This window comes from Lissotriton helveticus, chromosome 4_1, assembly GCF_964261635.1.
Source record: "Lissotriton helveticus chromosome 4_1, aLisHel1.1, whole genome shotgun sequence".
NCBI classification, from domain to species: domain Eukaryota; kingdom Metazoa; phylum Chordata; class Amphibia; order Caudata; family Salamandridae; genus Lissotriton; species Lissotriton helveticus.
This window is the reverse complement of record NC_136063.1, coordinates 2,027,322,264-2,027,341,732: the sequence shown is the minus strand read 5'-3', so window position 1 is coordinate 2,027,341,732 and position 19,469 is coordinate 2,027,322,264. Positions and strand designations below refer to the sequence as shown.

General features: G+C 44.6%; 1 protein-coding gene across 1 annotated transcript in view; it reads left to right on the top strand.

Annotated features, from left to right (window-relative positions):
* The window catches only part of TBC1D8B (TBC1 domain family member 8B), a 1,086,956-nt gene that overhangs the window by 576,544 nt on the left and 490,943 nt on the right, over positions 1–19,469 (top strand). The window contains exon 10 of the mRNA XM_078688663.1: positions 6,825–7,039. Within this exon, the coding sequence (XP_078544789.1) occupies positions 6,825–7,039 (215 nt within the window). The remainder of the gene's footprint in view (positions 1–6,824; positions 7,040–19,469) is intronic.

Sequence of the window (19,469 nt, the reverse complement as noted above, 5' to 3'; positions counted from 1 at the left end):
CAGACGTACCGAGGCGTTCTGGATTCGTTGTAGTCGTCTCAGGAGCTTGGTTGTTGTTCCTAAGTAGAGAGCGTTCCCGTAGTCGAGTCTGCTGGTAATGAGGGCCTGGGTGACGGTTTTTCTCGTGTCGGGAGGGATCCACTTGAAGATCCTGCGGAGCATTCGTAGGGTGTTGAAGCAGGATGCAGAGACGGTGTTGACTGGTCATGGAGAGGGTGGAGTTGAGGATGACCCCCAGGTTGCGTGCGTGGTCTGTGGGTTCCGGGGCTGTGCCTAGCGATGTGGGCCACCAAGAGTCGTCCCAGGCTGATGGGGTGGGTCCAAAAATGAGGACCACCGTCTTGTCTGAATTCAGCTTCAGTCTGCTGTCCTTCATCTAGTCGGCTACGGCCTTCATTCCTCTGTGGAGGTTGGCTTTGGCGGTGTGGGGGTCTTCGGTGAGGGATATGATCAGCTGGGTGTCGTCGGCGTAGGAGATGATGTTGAGGTTATGTTGACGTGGGCGAGCGGTGCCATGTAGATATTGAACAGCGTCGGGCTGAGGGAGGATCCCTGTGGGACGCCGCAGATGATCTCAGTGGTTTTTGAGCGGAAGGGTGGGAGGCGGACACTCGGTGTTCTGCCAGAGAGGAAGGATGTGGTCGAGGCCAGGGCCTTCTCTTGAATTCCGGCGTCATGGAGGCGTGCTGATAGGGTGCGGTGACAGACTGTGTCAAAGGCTGCTGATAGGTCCAGGAGGATGAGGGCGGCTGTTTCTCCTTTGTCCATTAGGATCCTGATATCGTCAGTGGCGGCGATGACGGCGGTCTCGGTGCTGTGGTTGCTGTGAAAACCGGATTGGGAAGGATCCAGGATGTTGTTGTCTTCGAGGTAGCGGGTTAGCTGTTTGTTGACAATCTTCTCTGTCACTTTCGCCGGGAACGGGAGCAGGGAGATGGGCCGGAAGTTCTTGAGGTCCTTGGGGTCCGTCTTGGGCTTCTTTAGAAGGGCGTTGATCTCGGCGTGCTTCCAGCTTTCTGGGAAGGTTGCTATCTTGAAGGAACTGTTGATTGTTTTCCGGAGGTGGGGCGCGATGGTTGTGCTGGCTTTGTTGAAGAAGTGGTGAGGGCAGGGGTTGGATGGGGATCCGGAGTGGATGGAGTTCATGGTTTTGATGGTGTCTTCGTCGCTGACGTTGGACCAGGCGGTCAGGCGGCTGGTGCGGGTAGTGGTCGTGGGGGTGGTGGACTCGGTGGTGGGTGTGGGGGTCTCGGAGTTGAAGCTGTCGTGGATGTCGGTGATCTTGCGGTGAAAGAAGGTGGCCAGGGAGTCGCACAGGTCTTGTGATGGTGGTATGTCGTTGGTGTTGGAGCTGGGGTTGGAGAGTTCTTTCTCGATGCTGAAGAGCTCTTTGGTGTTGTGTGCGTTGTTGTCTAGGCAGTCCTTGAAGGCGGTCCTCTTGGGGGTCCTGATGATGTTTGCGGGTGGCGCTCTTGTGGGCTGTGTGGCTGTCTGGTGTTCGGTCGTGGAGCCATTTCTTCTCCAGCTTCCGACAGGTGCGCTTGGAGGTCCGGAGGTCTTCGGTGAACCAGGCGGCTTTCTTGTTGTTGTGGTTGGTTGTGGAGGTCTTGAAAGGGGCGAGGGTGTTGGTGCAGTCGTTGATCCACTGTTTGAGGTTGGTTGCGTCGGGGACGGTGGGGTCGGCGGGTGGTCTTAGGGTGAGGGTGGTAGTCAGTTGGTCCTTGTTGACCTTGCCCCAGCAGCGGTGTGGTAGCTGTTGGGTGCGGTGGTGTGTGGTGGGTTTCCTGAAGGTGAAGTGGACGCATCTGTGGTCGGTCCAGTGGGGTTCGGTGGTGTGGTTGAAGGAGACGTGGGGGCTCGTGGGGAAGATAGGGTCCAGCGTGTGTCCGGCGGCGTGGGTGGGTGTCGTCACGAGCTGTTTGAGTCCGAGGTTGGCGAGGTTGTCCACCAGGGCGGTGGAGTTGGCGTCGTTGTTATTCTCGAGGTGGAAGTTCAGGTCCCCGAGGAGGATGTAGGCCGTGGAAGCGAGGGCGTGGGTGCTGACGAGGTCGGCAATGGTGTCGCTGAACTGTGGTCTTGGTCCGGGTGGTCTGTAGACGAGTGTTCCTCGGAGGGTCGTGTCGGGATCGGTGTGGATCTGGAAGTGCATGTTCTCGGCAGTGGTGAGGGTGTCGTCTGTGTTGGTCGATACTATGAGGGTGTCCTTGTGAATGATGGCGATTCCCCCTCCTACTCCGTTGTTGCGGTCTCTGCGGGTGATCTTGTAGCCCTGTGGGATGGCTATGGCGATGTCTGGTGCCCTGGTGGCGTTCAGCCAGGTCTCCGTCAGGAAGGCCGCGTCATTAGATGAAGCTGATAGGCTCAACGAATATGAAGTTTGCCTTAAATTTGATTTGCACTACTTGCCGAAGAAAAGTACCTTTTCAGAGTGATACCATTTCAGGAGAAGGATGCAGCATGTGGGGGAGTCAGTGTAGGGCTATTATACAGCATTGAGGAAATTGGCTTCTACATGCAACGTTGATGCGGTAACTGATAAGAGATTGTACCACCAATTCATGTTAAGATGCCTGTAGGATAAAGCAAGGGAGGCTTTGTGTGAATATTCACAAGCATGTGTGGAAGTTATTTGCGACCAGAGGTCTAGTAATGAAAACAGGGGAACAGTGCAAGTGGTGAAATCAAAGGGCATTCCAGCTGCTGCTGGTCGGCAAAAAGAAAAGACGATGAAGAAATCCCAGATTAGGTGTTTTAGGTGTGGAAATATGGGACATGTGGCAAATTTCAAAGTGTGTCCCGGATGGAAAGCCACGTGCAAAACACGTGGAAGGAAAGGGCATTTTACATCCTGCTGTAGATCTGTGAAAAATACAATGAAGGTGATAAAGGTGGTTTATGATTCTGATCCTTAATGTGAGGAAATTGTTTTACAAATTAGAAACGTAGAGAGTGAAGGGCCGTTTGAGAGAATTAATGTTTCTTCAATTCTTTAAAGAGAATTTAAAAGGTTCAATGAGTTTCGTGAAACCTTATATTAAGTCCAGAGGTCATTGAGGACAGCCAATCAACTTGATTTGTTACTTCTGGGGCACTGTTGAGTTATGTGACAGAGTGTTTCCAGCTAAAATATATGTCTCCCTTAAGGGAGATTCCTTAATTAGCTGTTTTTATCAGAGAGATGTATCTGTGTTCCTTGATCCAAACGAAACACCTACCATGAAACTAAAAGATGGTGGGTTGCTAAGAAAGGTTGAGAATGTGAAGAAAAAAAAACTGATTGAGACACAACTCCGAGGTCTGGCGAAAGGAGTTAGGACACCTGAAGAATTATGTTCACCACATAAAACCTAGGTCTGGTGTGATTCCTATGGTGGTAAAGGCGAGAAGTGTACCTATAATGGTTAACAATGCGATGAAAAAGGAGTTAGATACGTTGCGTGAGTGTGGAGTTATTCAAGAAGTGAAGAAAAATGTGTGTAAGATGTTGATCTTGTGTAATTTCTAGCCAAGTGTTACAAACTATCTTGAGAACCACTACAAAAGGTCTGGGAGCAGTGTTAGAGCAAGTGTCTGCTGGGGAAATGAACTCAATTTTATTCATGTGTAGATCATTGCGTGGAGCCTAGAACAACTATTCAGCCATAGAAAAGGAGGCTATGGCTGTCTACTGGGCAGTAAGGAGACTGGAAGAAATCTCGTGGGAAAGCCCCTTTGAGGTAAAAAAAAAACGGATCATAACCCCTTGAACGGGGTTTTTCGTTTAATTTTTTTTTTTTAAATTGATTCCATTTCTAGTAGGATTTGAAGATGGGTGGTAGCATTGCAAGAGTTTTACTTTGTTGTTTCGTATGTAGCTGGAGTCATGAATATCATTGCAGATTGTTGCTTTGGGTTGTGTGTGAATGAGACAAATGGTAAGGAAAATACGGTTTTGGAGATAAATGTGGTGATGAGAACGTGATGGTGTGTATATCAGGTGGCATGAATTCAAGATAATGAGTGTAAAAAACACAAACCAGGAGAACGATACACAGTTCCAGGGGGTAAGATATAGGTTGAAGGAGGGATGGTTTGAAGAGGATAAGGTGTGTGGTGAGGTAAAGGGATTTTGGCAAGTGAGAAATGAGCTTTGATTGGAAGATGGTTTGGTGGTGATAGGGGGTAGACTAGTTCTACATGGTAAGGTGAGGATGAGACTGATTGGTAGGGCCCATGAAAGCCTTCCAGGTATATCTAAGACTAAAGAAAGAGTGAGGGTAAAATACAGGTGGCCGGGCATGGATCTCCTGGTTGAAAGAGTGGTGCATGATTGTATTGAATGTTGGAAGAGTAGCACCATTTTAAATGCAGAACACAACCTGGGAGAGGTGTGGCGCCGCGGCCAGGGCGACTGACAATGGGATCAGGGTTCGATCCCCGGCTCCGGCGGCAGGTTAGCCCAGCACCATGTGACTCTGGGCAATAGCTTGCTTAATCTTCCCGACGGCCCCCAGCGCCTAGAGACCCTTACAGGTGATTGTGCGCTTTACAAATGTGGATTATTATTATTATTAACCTATGGTGATCAGAGAAACAATATCTGGCCCTTGGATTGAAGTAGCACTGGACGTTGTGGGTTAGATTAGGGTATTGAGTGTTTGTTATCATATGCATGGATATGTTTTCCCAGTGGCCTGACTTGAAAGTGGGGAACACAGTGGAAACATGCGATGCTATACCATTGTTGGAAGAAATATTTGGGAGAGAAGCGTTTCCCCTTTCCATATTGACAGATAGTGGTGAACAGCTAAGGTCCAAGATGATGGAGGAGCTTTCGAATGAGAGGGGCATTAAACATAAAGAAAATTCTTATATCATCAGTATTTGGAATGATTGAATGCTTTAATAAGGTTGTCAAAGATTGCTTACAGCATGCGCTGGCTAATGGTTTGAATCGAATGGAGGAATTTAAAAGAGAGGTTTGCATGTACAGGTTAACTCCTCAATGGGAGTTACACCTTTTCTGTTTTCAAGAAGAGATCCCTTAATGACATGGTGGGCGCTGCGTGAGTTAACAGAATGAAATTGCTTGGAACTAGGCAGGTGCGTGGCTGTGAGGAACTGGGAATGGAGAGAATAGCGGATAGAGAGATAAAGAGAGATTCTAAGGAAGAGAAAGGAATATTTTGATAAGCAGATGGCTGGGAAGAACACGAGAGTCAATGTTAGGGATTGGGTGAAGATAAAAACCCCAAGTAAAGCAGGGTTGCTGGACAAATTTAGTCAACTCATAAGTGTCATTAAGCTGTTCAAAAACGCAATTAAAACAGAGGATCACCGCATTTGGAAAATGGTTAGAGTTGCACTTTGGAAGCGTTCTGCACACGATAAACTTGTTACAAAGGGCAGGCAAGAAAACGTTGAACTCGTCACAAAGGGCAGGTAAGAGTCTGAGAAGGTCTGCACTGAGAATCTCTTGATTGTGGTGAAATGCAGACTGTCAAAAGGTTTACATGTGAGTAGGAGACCTTGAGGTCTTGAGGATTTCGTGTAAATGTGTATCTTACCTTGATATTAGAATGTAAAGTGTGCATTGGTGTTGTGGTGGTATGTGGAATTTAGCATGTTTTATTTTGTATTACGAGGGGGTGGTATTCTGTAATTGGTGTTATGGGATAGTAATGTGTTGAGTACTCCAGAAGAGAATGTTGGGATTTTAACTGAAGAGGAGTTGGGAAGCTGGAGTGGCTCTGGCCTCTGATGAGTGGGGTCTTATGTACTGAATTTATAAGCTTGAATAAAAAGAGGAAATACTTTTATCCTTGTGAAGATTTCTGCTTTTCACAGGAAACCTTAAAGGAGTTAATATTGTGTGAGTGGGATACTATTTAGAAACACTCTATTTATGACCCACGTCCCACGATTACAAACAGGCGAACCTGATTACCCAGCCCTGTCATGTTTCAGTTCTGCACATCAGTGTAGCACTTTAATCAAAACTGGTTCTCAACTAAGGTGTTCCAGGGATGCTTAACCCGCAGACAAACATGATTACAATCACGTTTCTTCATCTCTGCGCATACTTTAATGATTACAATCCCTTATTTTTATGGAGATATTACACGATAAAGTCATTAAGATTCACCCATAACTATGTCACAATTCTATTAATAGAGTATGTTGAACTTGTATTTTATACTCCTAATTCATATTAATTTGGTTCTCATACAGGTTACGTTTCTGAACCTATCTAGGGTGTTTAAAGCTCGAAAAAACACATAGATTGTTGTAATAAAATAAGATATTGACAAGTCCATTGACACATTGCTGAAACTGAGGGTGTTTTGCAATGAAGGACTTCAAGCATTAACGTTTTTGTGACAGAATTGATAACATGATTAATCGTATTAAAAAGCTATATTTTTGTTATACAATCCAAACTGAAACAATTCTGTCGTGTTAAGTTCTGTTTCTCTTGCGAAAGGAGGATTTTCCTCGAAATATAGAAATCTCATAACATGGGTAAAATGAATGCAGTGTAGAGTTATGAAAGTCATTTCCTCCAGATATTCCAAAAATCACACAAGTATTTTTTTTAAAATATTTTCAGAGAAGTCCTGCTATTGGTGTTTTCTGTAGTCCCCTACCACTCACTTCGGGGTCGGTGTAAAGTTTTTTTTATAGTTCTGTACAGAATAAACTATCCTTAAGCTTTTTATAAAATGTTCATGGCACTAATGCTTATGCCTAGGACATGGTTTAAAGTATTTTCAGATATGTATTTTAGGCGCTTCTGTAAATTTCGAAAATATTTGATCAATGTACAACCAAATTAACATTGACAGGTGCTGTTAATGACATGGCTACCAATTCCGGGTACTATCAAGCAATCGTAACAAAATCTTTGGGTACCTGCACATTGGCGACTGATGAAATTGAGCGTGATTTGCGGCGCTCTCTTCCCGAGCACCCAGCTTTTCAGAGCGACACTGGGATTTCTGCACTGAGGAGAGTGCTTACAGCCTATGCGTACAGAAATCCCAAAATTGGATACTGCCAGGTAATAATAGTAATTTACTTCATTTTTTATATCTATTGGAAAAGTTCCATTTCGCATAAACATGATTTAGGTTAATTTCGCATGCTTATTAAATTGTTTGCCTTTGCCATTTTTAAGTTACATTTGCTTGACAATGCTCATTGACAAATGATAGCTAGTTCTACAGCCTTATGTGCGTTCTTTTGCTGCTAGTTTGCTGAGAAAATATAAAGCAAAAATATATGATCAGACAGAAAACTGGTTGGAGAGCTTGCCTAATATAGGACAAAAAGTGCAGGGTAGTAGCGTAAAGATGTGGTCATGTAGAATAGGTTGTTCCGGTTATACATATCAGAGTACCGAAAAACTGGTTGAGGTAAATTCTGGCTCTTGTCTTATTGCAAAGTGTATGACCTAGAATGATGACAAATATTTATTTCCATAGCTCTTATTAAAATATTGATCGATGGAAAATAATTCAGCATGCATATGCTTAAATGTTCACAAGAAGCACACACATAGATCCACCATTCTCCTGAGCCTCTGCCCTAAGGAACCTTTGTTGACTTCCCATTGATAGAAAGTTTTAATTTACATACCTACAAATGTGTACATGAAATAAAAAAAACAATCCACTTGCATTAAATAGTAATGACAGCACAAACCTTGGTTCAATCTTGTAGTCGTCATTGGCCTCGCAGAGTTTGAAGACACTGGCATAATATGGCTTAATGTGCTACAAAGTTCCATATATCTAGAACTTGCTATCCTCAATCGAAGAAGATGCACAAGTTAACTAATATACTGATGTATTCTGTTATTTCTAAATACCTGGGTACATTGCATCCTGATGCTTGAGCTGCAGAGGCCAAGAGAATAGAAAATTAGCTGAGAAAGGGATACGGGGTTGATTTCGATAAATTTAGTCCTTGCCTTCCCTACTAAATTCAGCACAGATGGTCTTTTATTTGCCTGCTGAAAGTGGTTGAGAAAAGTAAACAATTCAAGATTATACTTGCAATGTAGTCATGCTTAACCTCTTGGGCGCGGCCGCGATTCTGCGCCTGTGCGGCACTTTTAAACAGTGGGAGGGAATCATGACAGTCCCCAGCCGTCATCAGCACACGCCCACCGTGATGCATGACGCCCGGGGGCCGTCATCAGCATGGAAGGGGTTAAAAGACCACAGATTCCGAATTCCCGTGTATGGATTTTATTATAAGGCCAAAAATAATTGAATACAAACACACCTTAATGTCAGAGAATAGAGGTACATGAAAATCAATACAGAGACGAGTCTATGAATATAATTCATCCGGCATAAAAGGCATAATGTGATGAACTCCAAAATCAAAATACAACACAGAATTGAAGCTGAGCCCAAATCCTTTTTCATGAGGAAGGAAAATACGTTATCTTTCCCTAAACTGCTCTAACTGAGGGTTCTGCCTATTTCCCTTATATCCTACCCCAAAGGTGTCAGCACGTGTTGACTTCCTAAGAAGTACTCAAGTCAAATGGGTCTGATAGCTTAAGACTATGGAGCTCGCACTAAGATGCTCCGTCCCCTCCGAAAATGCAAGAAGTCCCCCATCTCTGATCTTGCGCATTATACAAAAAGGCAATATTCCGCCCATCATAAGTCATATGTTAATCTATTTAATTGCAGCATTTCAGTACTTTTCCACAGGAGCCGTGTTGATCAGCTCCTTCTCCAGTGGCCATGATTCCCAGATCAACTAGACACGAAAGGCGTCCTCCCTTTATTCCTTCTCGTCTTCAAAGACATTCCGGGTATCTCCTTAAATCTAAGAATAACGAGGTCGAATTCCTGCACCTGCAGTAGGATGAGAACATACTGTCTTCGCATACAAAAAGGATTCATTTAATTAATTCTTGAGCAACCAAGAAGAACAAAACTAACAACAACCTGCAATGTTGGGCCTACAGTGCAGGCAACTTAAACAACACAGTTACATTTATATGGGTACAAGGTCATCCTGCATATTATGCATACTAAAGTGGATAGCCCAAATCTAAAGATCCTTTGTTGGAATATAGCTGGTCTCTCTAAGAAATTAGCTCTGCCAGACTGGAACAACTTTGTTGAAGGCTTTACTATTTGTATTTTCCAAGAGACATGGAGCATGATACCCCACCACAAAGTAGGTTTTGTGTCTTACTGCGTCCCAGCAGTACCATCATTAACAGGGAAGGGGCGCCTCTCCGGTGGCCTGCTAATATGGATCATTACTTCCCTAGATTGTACACTGAAACAGATCCAATGCGATTCGCCCGATCTCTTGGGATTAACCATCAGGGACAACAAAGGAGGCAGAATTCTGGAAATTTTTAACATCTATGTTCGAGGAACAAAGGGTGGTGCGCAATCATCTATAGTCGCATCCCTGGAGGCCAAACGTTCCAACTGCTCCCAAGACTCGCACATCCTGGTAGCGGGAGACTTCAATTGTACTTTTGAGCCTCTCGCTGCCAAGGATGTGCTAGACACACAAGAGGACGATGCGAAAAGGGGAATTCGACGGCTGAGCATCCCCCCGATAAAAAGGTGGACACAATTGGCTGTTCAGCTGAACTCTCTAACGTTGGAATATGGGCTAAGGGCAACCAGTGGTAGGTCACAGTCTGATCCGCTAGGGGCACACACCTATAATAGGGTGGGTTGCGCCTCGCGAATCGACTATATCCTATTAAACTATAAACTGTGGAGGCACCTAATTGATCTGGTGATAACATCGACTGTCGATAGTGACCATAACCCTCTGTCAACAAGGGAAGGAATTCCCTCAAATTGTGGCAGATACCTGAAATGGCGTAGGGTTGCACTAGATGAAAAGAAAGTGCATGGCATTAGAGGGACCTTGGCGGAGGCCTTAGGAGAAATGGGAGAGGCTCTTACAGATCCAAATGCCATTGTTAAGCTACCTAAAATCTATGAAAAAACCATTAGCACTTTGGGAACTTTCTTCCGTATAACTGTTGGAACTGGGCTGCGTACATCGCGTAAGAAGTCCATTGGTAGTGATACGTGGTACACAAACACCTGTAGACGTAAACAAATCAGCTCTGGTTCTGGCTGTTAAAAGCAAGTCTCCCCCCTTGATCCGGTCAGCAAGAAGGGAGTACAAGATGGAAGTGTCTAAAGCCAGGAAAGAATGGGAAGAGCAGTATGGCAAGCCATGAAAATAGCCGGTCTGGAGAAGGATGCTAGCCACTTTTGGAATTTGATCAGAACCAAAACGCGACCTGATTTGTAAAACAATCACTAATAATATCTTAAGCCAAACTTTGAATGACCACTTCTTAAACTCTACTCCAACGCAGAGGAAGTCTTGTGTGAAGGCCATTGATATTAGAATAGGTCCTGGGGAACATAATAGCCATCCTTTCTCCGAATTGGAAGTGGCAACTGCTGTTCGGCGTATTGTTCCAGCAAAGGCAGCGGGCCCAGATGGCCTCCCTGGGGATCTCCTCCGTGCAGACCCCGCAAAATGGGCAAAATTTATCACCATCCTAATTAATGCTATCGGCAATGGCTCCCGTATTCCTGATTCTTGGAAGGGAGCCGAGGTCGTTCCCATTTTCAAAAAGGGGGCCAGGGACGATCCCGCCAATTACTGCCCAATAAGTTTGATTGATTCAGTTCAAAAGGTCGTCGGGAGGGTGGTGTTGGAGAGGATCTTGGCGTGGACAGAAGAAAACAGGGTCCTCTCCGACTACCAAGCAGGTTTTAGGGCTGGAACCGGGACAATCGAACAGGTGTTTACGCTACTCCTCCTCTACTGGAAGGTGGTCCAGATAGGCAAGGGCAGCCTTTACCTCGCATTCATCGACCTAAAGACTGCCTTTGACCTAGTCCCTCGGGGACATCTATGGCAGGTGTTAGCTGAGCAGGAGGTTCCTAGGTATATCTTAAACATGCTAGTCCGCCTCCATGAAGGCAATTATGCTCAAGTGAGATGGGGTTCTCAAGGGCAGAAAACCGCTAGAATACCAGTGAACAGTGGTGTCCTCCAGAGCTGCGTATTAGCTCCCACCCTATTCTCTCTTTATGTGAATGGGATGGTTGAGCACCTACAGCGAATACCATCTGACGCTCCAACCCTGGCGGACGAAAAAAATTTCAACCCTCCTGTTCGCTGACGACACCCTCCTCATCTCAAAGACCCCGACGGGCCTACCGAGTCTTTTGGACAGCTTCCAGTCATTTTGCACCAACAGAGGGCTGGTTATCAACTCTGAGAAAACTAAGTACATAGTACTAAACCCCCCGAAAAACCTTAGGACGCCACCCGTACTAAATTCCGCCCCTTTAGAGAGGGTCATTACATTTTATTACCTGGGAATTTGCATCTCTGTCACTATGCTCTGGAGCTCTCACATGCAAAAAATGCTCCTGAATCACAAAAGGGTCACGGGGGCAATACTCAAAGAGCATCGCTCTTCAACAAGCAGACCCATTGCCCCCGCTATCGCTATCTACAAGGCCAGAGGAGTGAGTTTGGCCCTTTATGGTGCCGAACTCTGGGGTTCTACTAACCCGGACCAAATTGAGAGATCAGAAAACAAATTCTTAAAAGAGCTAATGAGGCTTCCCCAGAGGACCCCCACCAAGCCTCTACTGCAAGATCTAGGGTGCCACTCAATTAAAGATCTAGCAAGACTCCGCCCCCTCTTGCTGCGGGCCCGCTTATGGCAGACACCAGAACTGTCCAAATATGCTGAGGGGCTAAGCGAAGTAATGAGCATGGATGGGTGGCATAAGATTAAATGGTTAAAGGACCTAAAAACACTCCTGTATGATCTTGACCTTGAAAAGGCATGGTTAAACACAACCGCTCCACCAAAGGTAAAACTTAAGAGGGCGTACTGGTCTTGGGTCACTAATAAGGGTCTCCTTATTCCCAAAATGGGTAGGCAGACAGAGGAGTTTATGCACCACAAACATCTTACTCGCTATGAACTATACTTAGATCTCATACAAAAGCCATATGACAGAGCCCTGTATTTTGAGTTCAGGGTAAGTTCACTCCTCACACGAGAGCTCACCGCGAAATGGAAGCCTCCTCATCAAACGTCAGCCTCCTGCCCGAGCTGTGAGGCTACCCTTGAGTCAATATCGCATGTTATGTTCGCCTGCCCAGTCTATAAAGTGCCAAGGGAACGTTGACTCAGACCGCTCTGTAGAGAGCTGGGCACTCATAGCCACTCTGATGCATTACGTATTTTAAGAACAGAGGCACGGGATCTCTGCGTCTGTGGTCTGGCCAAATTCCTGAGATGGGTATGGAGCATTAGATCAAGAACCCCGAATGCTAACCCCTAAATAATTCTTCTGACATGTGTTTCCCACCTTCCGTACCTTGTGCTTCTTTTAGGATGAAAATGCTGTTTTTAACATTCTAATATTTATTACTTGGCTGTTGATGAACTTCGCTAGCCAAATGATTTGGATATACTTGCTATTATTGGAATGTATTTTGATCTTGATTTTAATTGTATAGTTTTTTAAATCTTGTTCTACAGCTTTTAAGATATGTTTTTATCGAAATAAAGCTATCATGACTGACTGACTGGCATACAGGAATTATAAGTGTCTCTAATACATGTAAAATCCTGCTTGAAGTTACACACTACAATTCAATACTTGTATAGCGTGAATAAATGCATCTTAATAATCATAAAACACTGCAAACAATAAAAATACATGTGAGTGCATTTGAACCATGAGTACAATGCACCCATACAATTTAGAGTGCTGTAAGCGCTCTATCAGGGTTTAAGTTGCTAGAGGTAATCAAAAAGCTCATAGAGCGTCCGTTGTGTGGTAGACATGTTAGACTTTGAGAGTGAGGACCAAAAAGCCCCAGCCTCCAGTACAAGATTTATGAAATCTGAGAATCATGAGAAGATTAGCAGTAGCAAAATTGTACGACGTGTTTGTGGTGAAGAGGAATGACAAAAAGTTAGAAGAGGATGCAAAAGGATGTTGTGACAAAAAGCGAGAGCGTTGAAGATGCATCTCTTGTAATTGGGAAGCTAGTGTAAATTTTTCAGGTGATGGGAAATTCTCGTAAACCAGACGAGACCAAGAATCATTCGGTCACTGACTTGCTATATCGTACACAGTTGCCCCGTTTCCAAAGCCTAGGAGGTGCTAATGTTAAGGTTCAGTGAGGCATACAATAGAACGATGACAATAGTTAATATAAGTGAAAATATCCTGACATAATGTAATAAAGTTTGAAATATTAGGTGGGCGGTTGGAAACATTTGTAGTCGGAAGGTGTAGTGTTTCAGCATGGGACTTGTTTTTTCTACCTGAGTACTTACTCTGAATCGGGAGTTTGGTACATTGTGCGGATCCACTTTGGCCTTGTTCCCTGTTTTTCGGGGACCTTAGTTTTTATGCCTTAGAGGCATCTTGTGAGCTACCTATGTACTTAGTATCCCTTGTAGGGACTACAACTTCATCTTTTCTCTTATCACTGTGTCCTTATGGGTTATAATCGTACAATAGGCAGGCAGACTTTTGGCTGGGTACCGCGTTCTTGTGCAAGCCCTTTTTCTACTTTGTCGTGTCCCTGCTGCTGTTAATCTTCATGAGTTTGGTGTTCTTTGTGTCTGTTTTAACCTTTAGTGTTCTTACCTGCCTAATTGCGGCATAGCCGCTACACAGGCTTCCTGCAGGAGGTGGGGGGATAAGAGCGAGTGTAGTTCTTGCAAGTAGTTCTTAAATGGGGTCCTACTTTTGATTGGACTTTCAGCATTACCAGTGCACATGCAAGATCTCTGTGAACCAACATCAGACAGAGAAGGATGGCTAATCAACGTGAACAAGAGTTTTACCTGCAGAGCAAGCCTTTTGCAGCTTAGCTAAGCATACCTAGAAATTAAACAATTATCCTTGCTAGAATAATTCTGGTTACAGGGTATACATTTTAGTGTCTGACTTTTAAAATGTGATTTACACATTGAAGTTAAGTGGAGTACCTCCCATATCCTGTGTGGTGATGTGACAATGTATACAACATTGTTGTCAACATTGCTGTGTGTTTGACCCATACAGTATTGGAGGTTCTGCTCGAAAATATATTAATTAGTTTGAGTTAAAAATTAGAGGTGACTCCCTACTGTTGACCACGCGCTCACCTTGTTTCAAATTCTAATCTGTGCGCATGCTTAGTGACTATTAAGGATCACTTTCGTTCTGTTGTAGGATGGTCTCCCAATGTATGTGGGGGTCTGGTTTTGTGAGAGAGTTATCCTCACTACTCAATATGCATCTTATGGGGGCTCTCAACCATTATTGTATTTAAACTAGGTTACTTTTTATTTTTTGGCTGAGTGTGCCTAGATGCCGATATCATTTTACAATTCGTTTTTAATTGGAGAGAGCATAGGAGCGGATTTAGGGATGCACTGATTCCCTGCAAATGCAGTAAGCTCGCCATTGGTAGGATATCTGCTAGCAGAATATAGCTGGATGATTACTGCAACCATACTAAAGCATAGTAGCTGCATTTGTACTGGCATTGGCAGATTTAATGCAGCCTAAAGGATTTGCCAGATTTAAATTTTTTCTTGCTTTCTAGAGCACGTCCATAATGTTCTGGAGTCACAATGAAGGCCAATTTCTATTTTGTGGACGTACTCCAAGGCAGTGGCTGTCTTCAGTTCCGACCAAATGTTAAAAGAAGTGGAAATACCAATCACCTCCTTAAAGGGATCAAAACCACAATTTCGGAGGTCTCCGTCACCAGTGGATGGAGATAGGTAGCAGTGGCGTAAAGAAACTGGAAGGGGCCCCTCTGCAAAGTACATCGAGGGCCCCCCTCCTGACCCAGTCAAGAGCTCTCAGGCCAGGGTACTTAGCAGACGTGGCCCTTAGGAGCTTGGGGCCTTCCCAATCCACATGGGCTGCGGGGCCCTACGTTACACCACTGATAGGTAGTTTACCTAAGTGCAGGATCTTATGACTATGCCATCATGCTCCCTCCCATTTGCAATAATCCTTCTATCTGAATGTAAAATCTGTACATGTGATTCAGCAAGGAATATGCTCTACTTTGAGTCCCATAAATTAGCTAAGGACTGGTGATATTAAATGAACAGCTAGGTTTTGACTAGCTCTGTAGAAAGAAGTTAATGAGAGCAGGAAGCAACAAAGGTTCAGTGCTCGGAGTCTGGTGGTTCAGTAGACAATGCATCTACTGCAAGAATCTTACTTTGACTTCATGGTGACAGATCCCGTCCCACTCAGACTTTTATCTTTCCGAGGTTGATAAAATGAGTACCTTTGAATCTGATAGAGACATCTACCTGCAGATTCCTTACCTTAAATCCTCCCTGGGTGCCAAACTAATCTGGAAATCCTCCCAAAAGAATCTCTGCGCATTGGTAGAGCTCGTCAAGCAACTCCATAGCTATGGAGTCTCCCAAATGTGTCGTCAATGGAGTCCATATATGCCCCACCCCAACATGCTGATATCAGTTCCTTCTTTTCCAAGCTAGCAATGCGGATCTGCACTGTAGTTCCTCCAGCCATTTTGCAGCCTACTTGACATTTTTAGTTCATGAAGCAGTGTGCCTTTTCTAACTTTGTCAATGTCCTCTGGCTTCAAGCCTTCTGAGTCCTGTGGATGACAACTGTCCACTAGGGACCCTCACTCGGTTTACATGTTGTGTCTGGATGAGCACCATGATTTCGACAAATGCAAATCCTGTTACCAGTTCCGACCGTAGGCATGAAGCTCCTTGTGGCACGGATGGCACAGCCATCAAAGTCTTCGCATCGTCCTCGGTCCCCTACGCGATCCACGGACCATCCGTTTCACCGCTCTAGGAGCCGTTCTTGCGGGCGTCATTCTCCTTCGCCATCTCGAAGGTAAGTCTCAGTGGAGGCTGTCAAAGTTGCGGCGCCTCCCGCTTTTGCCGCCTACCACTGGTCGCCACTCTTCGGTTGAAAAGTCTGGATTAGAGTCCACCCCGCATATCCTGGGCTGGTGCATCTTTAACCAAGAGGAGACCATATTCTCAATCACTTCATTCTATTTTGGGTTGTTGCCTTTCTCTGGATCGCCCTTGGACCCTGTGGAAGTGAATGAGGTTGTGCCTATGCCCCCACTGGTGTGTTCTACCTTGGCTTCAGTTTGGATTCCTGTTTCTTACAACTTAGCGGCGCCGGTGGTCAGCCCATTGAGGCTCCCACCTTCTGTGTATGCTTCTGGTCTGCTGACTCCAATGTTGGCGTCACGCTCTTGTTCGCCGGCTCTGATGATTGGTGCCATCAACGCCGATCGATGCTTCTTCCGATGTTGAGGCGTTACCTTCTCGGCATCAACCAACTTCAGTCATTGGGTCGAATGGAGCGCCAATGGAGCCAACTGTCTCAGACTCTGTTCCTCAGGTATTTCCTTCTGAGGAGCATGGTTGTGGAAGTACTACAATAGGTGTGATGTCCCCCCCCTCCCATTTCGGACACTGTTCCACCCCTTATGCAGTCTACCGGGTTACTTGACTTGGGTGACGCTGTAGTGTAGTTCCTATATCCCTAATAGGCTCTGCTCATTGGAATAATATACACTATAATTTTGACATAGGACTGAGGTCAGTATGTCTCTATCGAGTACATGAAACTTAATTACTTGTGTGGGCCAGCTAACTCAGAGGTCACTACAAACTTTCTTGAATGAACAAGAAGGAATTAGTCTCTGACAACCGCATAAACATGACAACTTTGTTTCCCTTAGAGTCGGAACAATATCTTCAGAGTCGTGGAAACAATAGATAACCGTTTCACTCAGTCAATCGTGTATGCTTCGTTTCTACAGAGTTGCACAGAAATAGAGAGACCGGTGTTTCAATAAAAAGGGTTTATTGACAGTCTTCTTTCTCGTGCAAGAGATATGAACTGCTACAATCGTAAGACAGAATGCAAACTATAATGTGTACAGCGTAAACAGTAAAATAAAATATTACTGTAATAGCATGATCTGTTGCTGTGACATATATAAAAATACATACATAAATAACACAGGCTAAAATACTCAACTGGTGCTTCTAAAATAATCCTACCCCAGTGTACCTAACCTAAGTTTAGTACGAGGGAAGAAGTAGATGCTGTTTTAGCATAAGTTTAGTTTAGTATAGCCAATAATTGCCAAAGGTTTCTCTAGGTTCTAATCAGCTTTGTACCTTAGAATGAGAGAAGTTGGTATCTTTCCCAGGACTCGATTCTCTAACACCCTGCAAGGGGAGTCAGAGACACTGGAGCTGGATTCTCGGCAGGAGGATGACAGCGTCTGGTCAGTGCGTCAGTTGGGGAGATGACTTCCTTCGGGACTTGCTGTGGCGAGCCGCGTCGTGCAAGTAGGTAGTCGAACCGCACCGTGCCTTGCCATTGCAAGTGAAGGTATATTTATACCTTGAAGGTGTTTAGGAATGCCAGTGTTGACGTAAAAGTCGGGCATATGAACGTCATGAATGAACCCCTAAGGAATAGAAGTTCATGCATAATAAATTAATTCTTGGAGAAATCAATATCCAAGCAAAGGGAAGTCCTAAATGCTTAAGAGTCTGATTTTCCAGGAACTCGTTGTGACATAGATGAACGGATGTAAGGAGCCATGCCTGTATTTGGGTAGCATGGACTATGCCTAAATAAGGACTGGATTTCTATGCCTACATAAGGGCAATGTGAATTGTACCTATATAATGGCATAAATCGAGAAATTCATATGGAATCTAAATCGATACACAACACCCACTCCACTTTCTTATGTACGACATTACTAAGTTCTAAACATGTTAACATATCTAAAATATACCTATACATGAAGTGCTAAAAACATGTCCAAAATACATTAAGAAATGCATTAGAACTAAGCATGGGCGGATTTAGCGAATCCACGATTCACGAATTTGCGAATTCACGGATCGTGGATCCGCAAAATCCGCGGATTTTGCGGATCGGCGGATTTGGGGGCGGGGCTTCCTCGAGTGTGTGGGCGGGGCCAACTTAACACCTTAGAAATAGGCCTTCAGTCTGATAGGAGTAATGACTGCCCATATTTTAAGGCGTTCCAGTATACTATTTACCTTTTTGGAAACCGATGTTATGACCTGTAGCCCTCTTACAGCTTGAGCACTCAGGCTCACCCTCCTCACGAGAAATGTCATCAAAACAGAATTTTCATCTCCGACTTGAAGACCAGTTTTTCCTCTTAAAGATAAACAAAAACCCTTAGAGACCCAATGGAAATGGCATCATGAGTCTGTCAAGTAGCACTACCGGACCACTACTTAGCGTACTGAAAAATGTTGTTTTGAATTAGCCCCGAAATGTCCAATTCCCTTTAGAAATACGAGGAGGGGACAGCCTTTTCTATTTGTACTCTCTGTACATGAATATTCCATGATTATTGACCTTTTATTCCCGTTTTAGATTATTTTGATGCCATTCAGAACGGCATGTAAGAGTAACATGAAGCAAAACTGGTGATACGGACGTATAAAACTGCTTAACGTGTCTTGCGGTGGCAGTAAACAGCGCAGAGGTGTTATTTAACACAGAAGTCGTTATTTAATCAAGCGCAGCACCTGCTGGAGGTAGGCTCATGCAACAGTGGGCAATTAAAGCAATTTGTGCAGAACTTCACTGAATCCGAGAAGGCAGCCCGATTCGGAACATTTAGAGAAGCAGACAAATCCCGTTCCAAATCAGATTTCCCTGCAAGAAACAGAGCACAGAGTTTCCTACAACTTTAGTTCACAATGCAGGTGGAGTATGCAAAGGTTTTAAATGTTTACTCAGGCTTCCTTCGTGCTACAAGATGTGCATTATTCATCCATGCAAATGAAAATGAACACGGCAGACCAGCATGAATAGTTTCATGGGGCACGAGGAATGAACTGGAATGTGGGTGATGGCGGACGGGGCTTCCATGCGAGTACACATGCCTCTTGTGTGTATAAAAGGTCAGAGACCGATCAGAGACCGTCGTGCCAGAATGAACCCTGCCCTTCATATTTATTCAAGAAGACTCCACCGTTTTGTGCCTGCTGTAAATAATTTACGATGGCGCCGGCAAGCTGCCAGCGCCATCGTAAAAAAGTTACTTAATTAGCTTCAACAGGAAGCTCCAATTGGTAAAATAAAGCAGGCGCTCGAGCCCCTGCTTTATCTTATCTATTAGAGCTTCCTGTTGAAGCTAATTAAGTAACTATTTGAGGATGGCGCTGGCAGCTTGCCGGCGCCATCGTAAATTAGGCTTGAACTTTTGACCGAGGAATCCGCCGCTCGCGGATTGCGGATTTTCGGTAAATTCGCGAGAGTTCGCGGATCGCGAATTTACCGAAAATTCGCAAAATCCGCGAGCGGAGCGGATTTTGCGCTCATGCTTAATTAGAACTGGTCGTAAGCATAAAA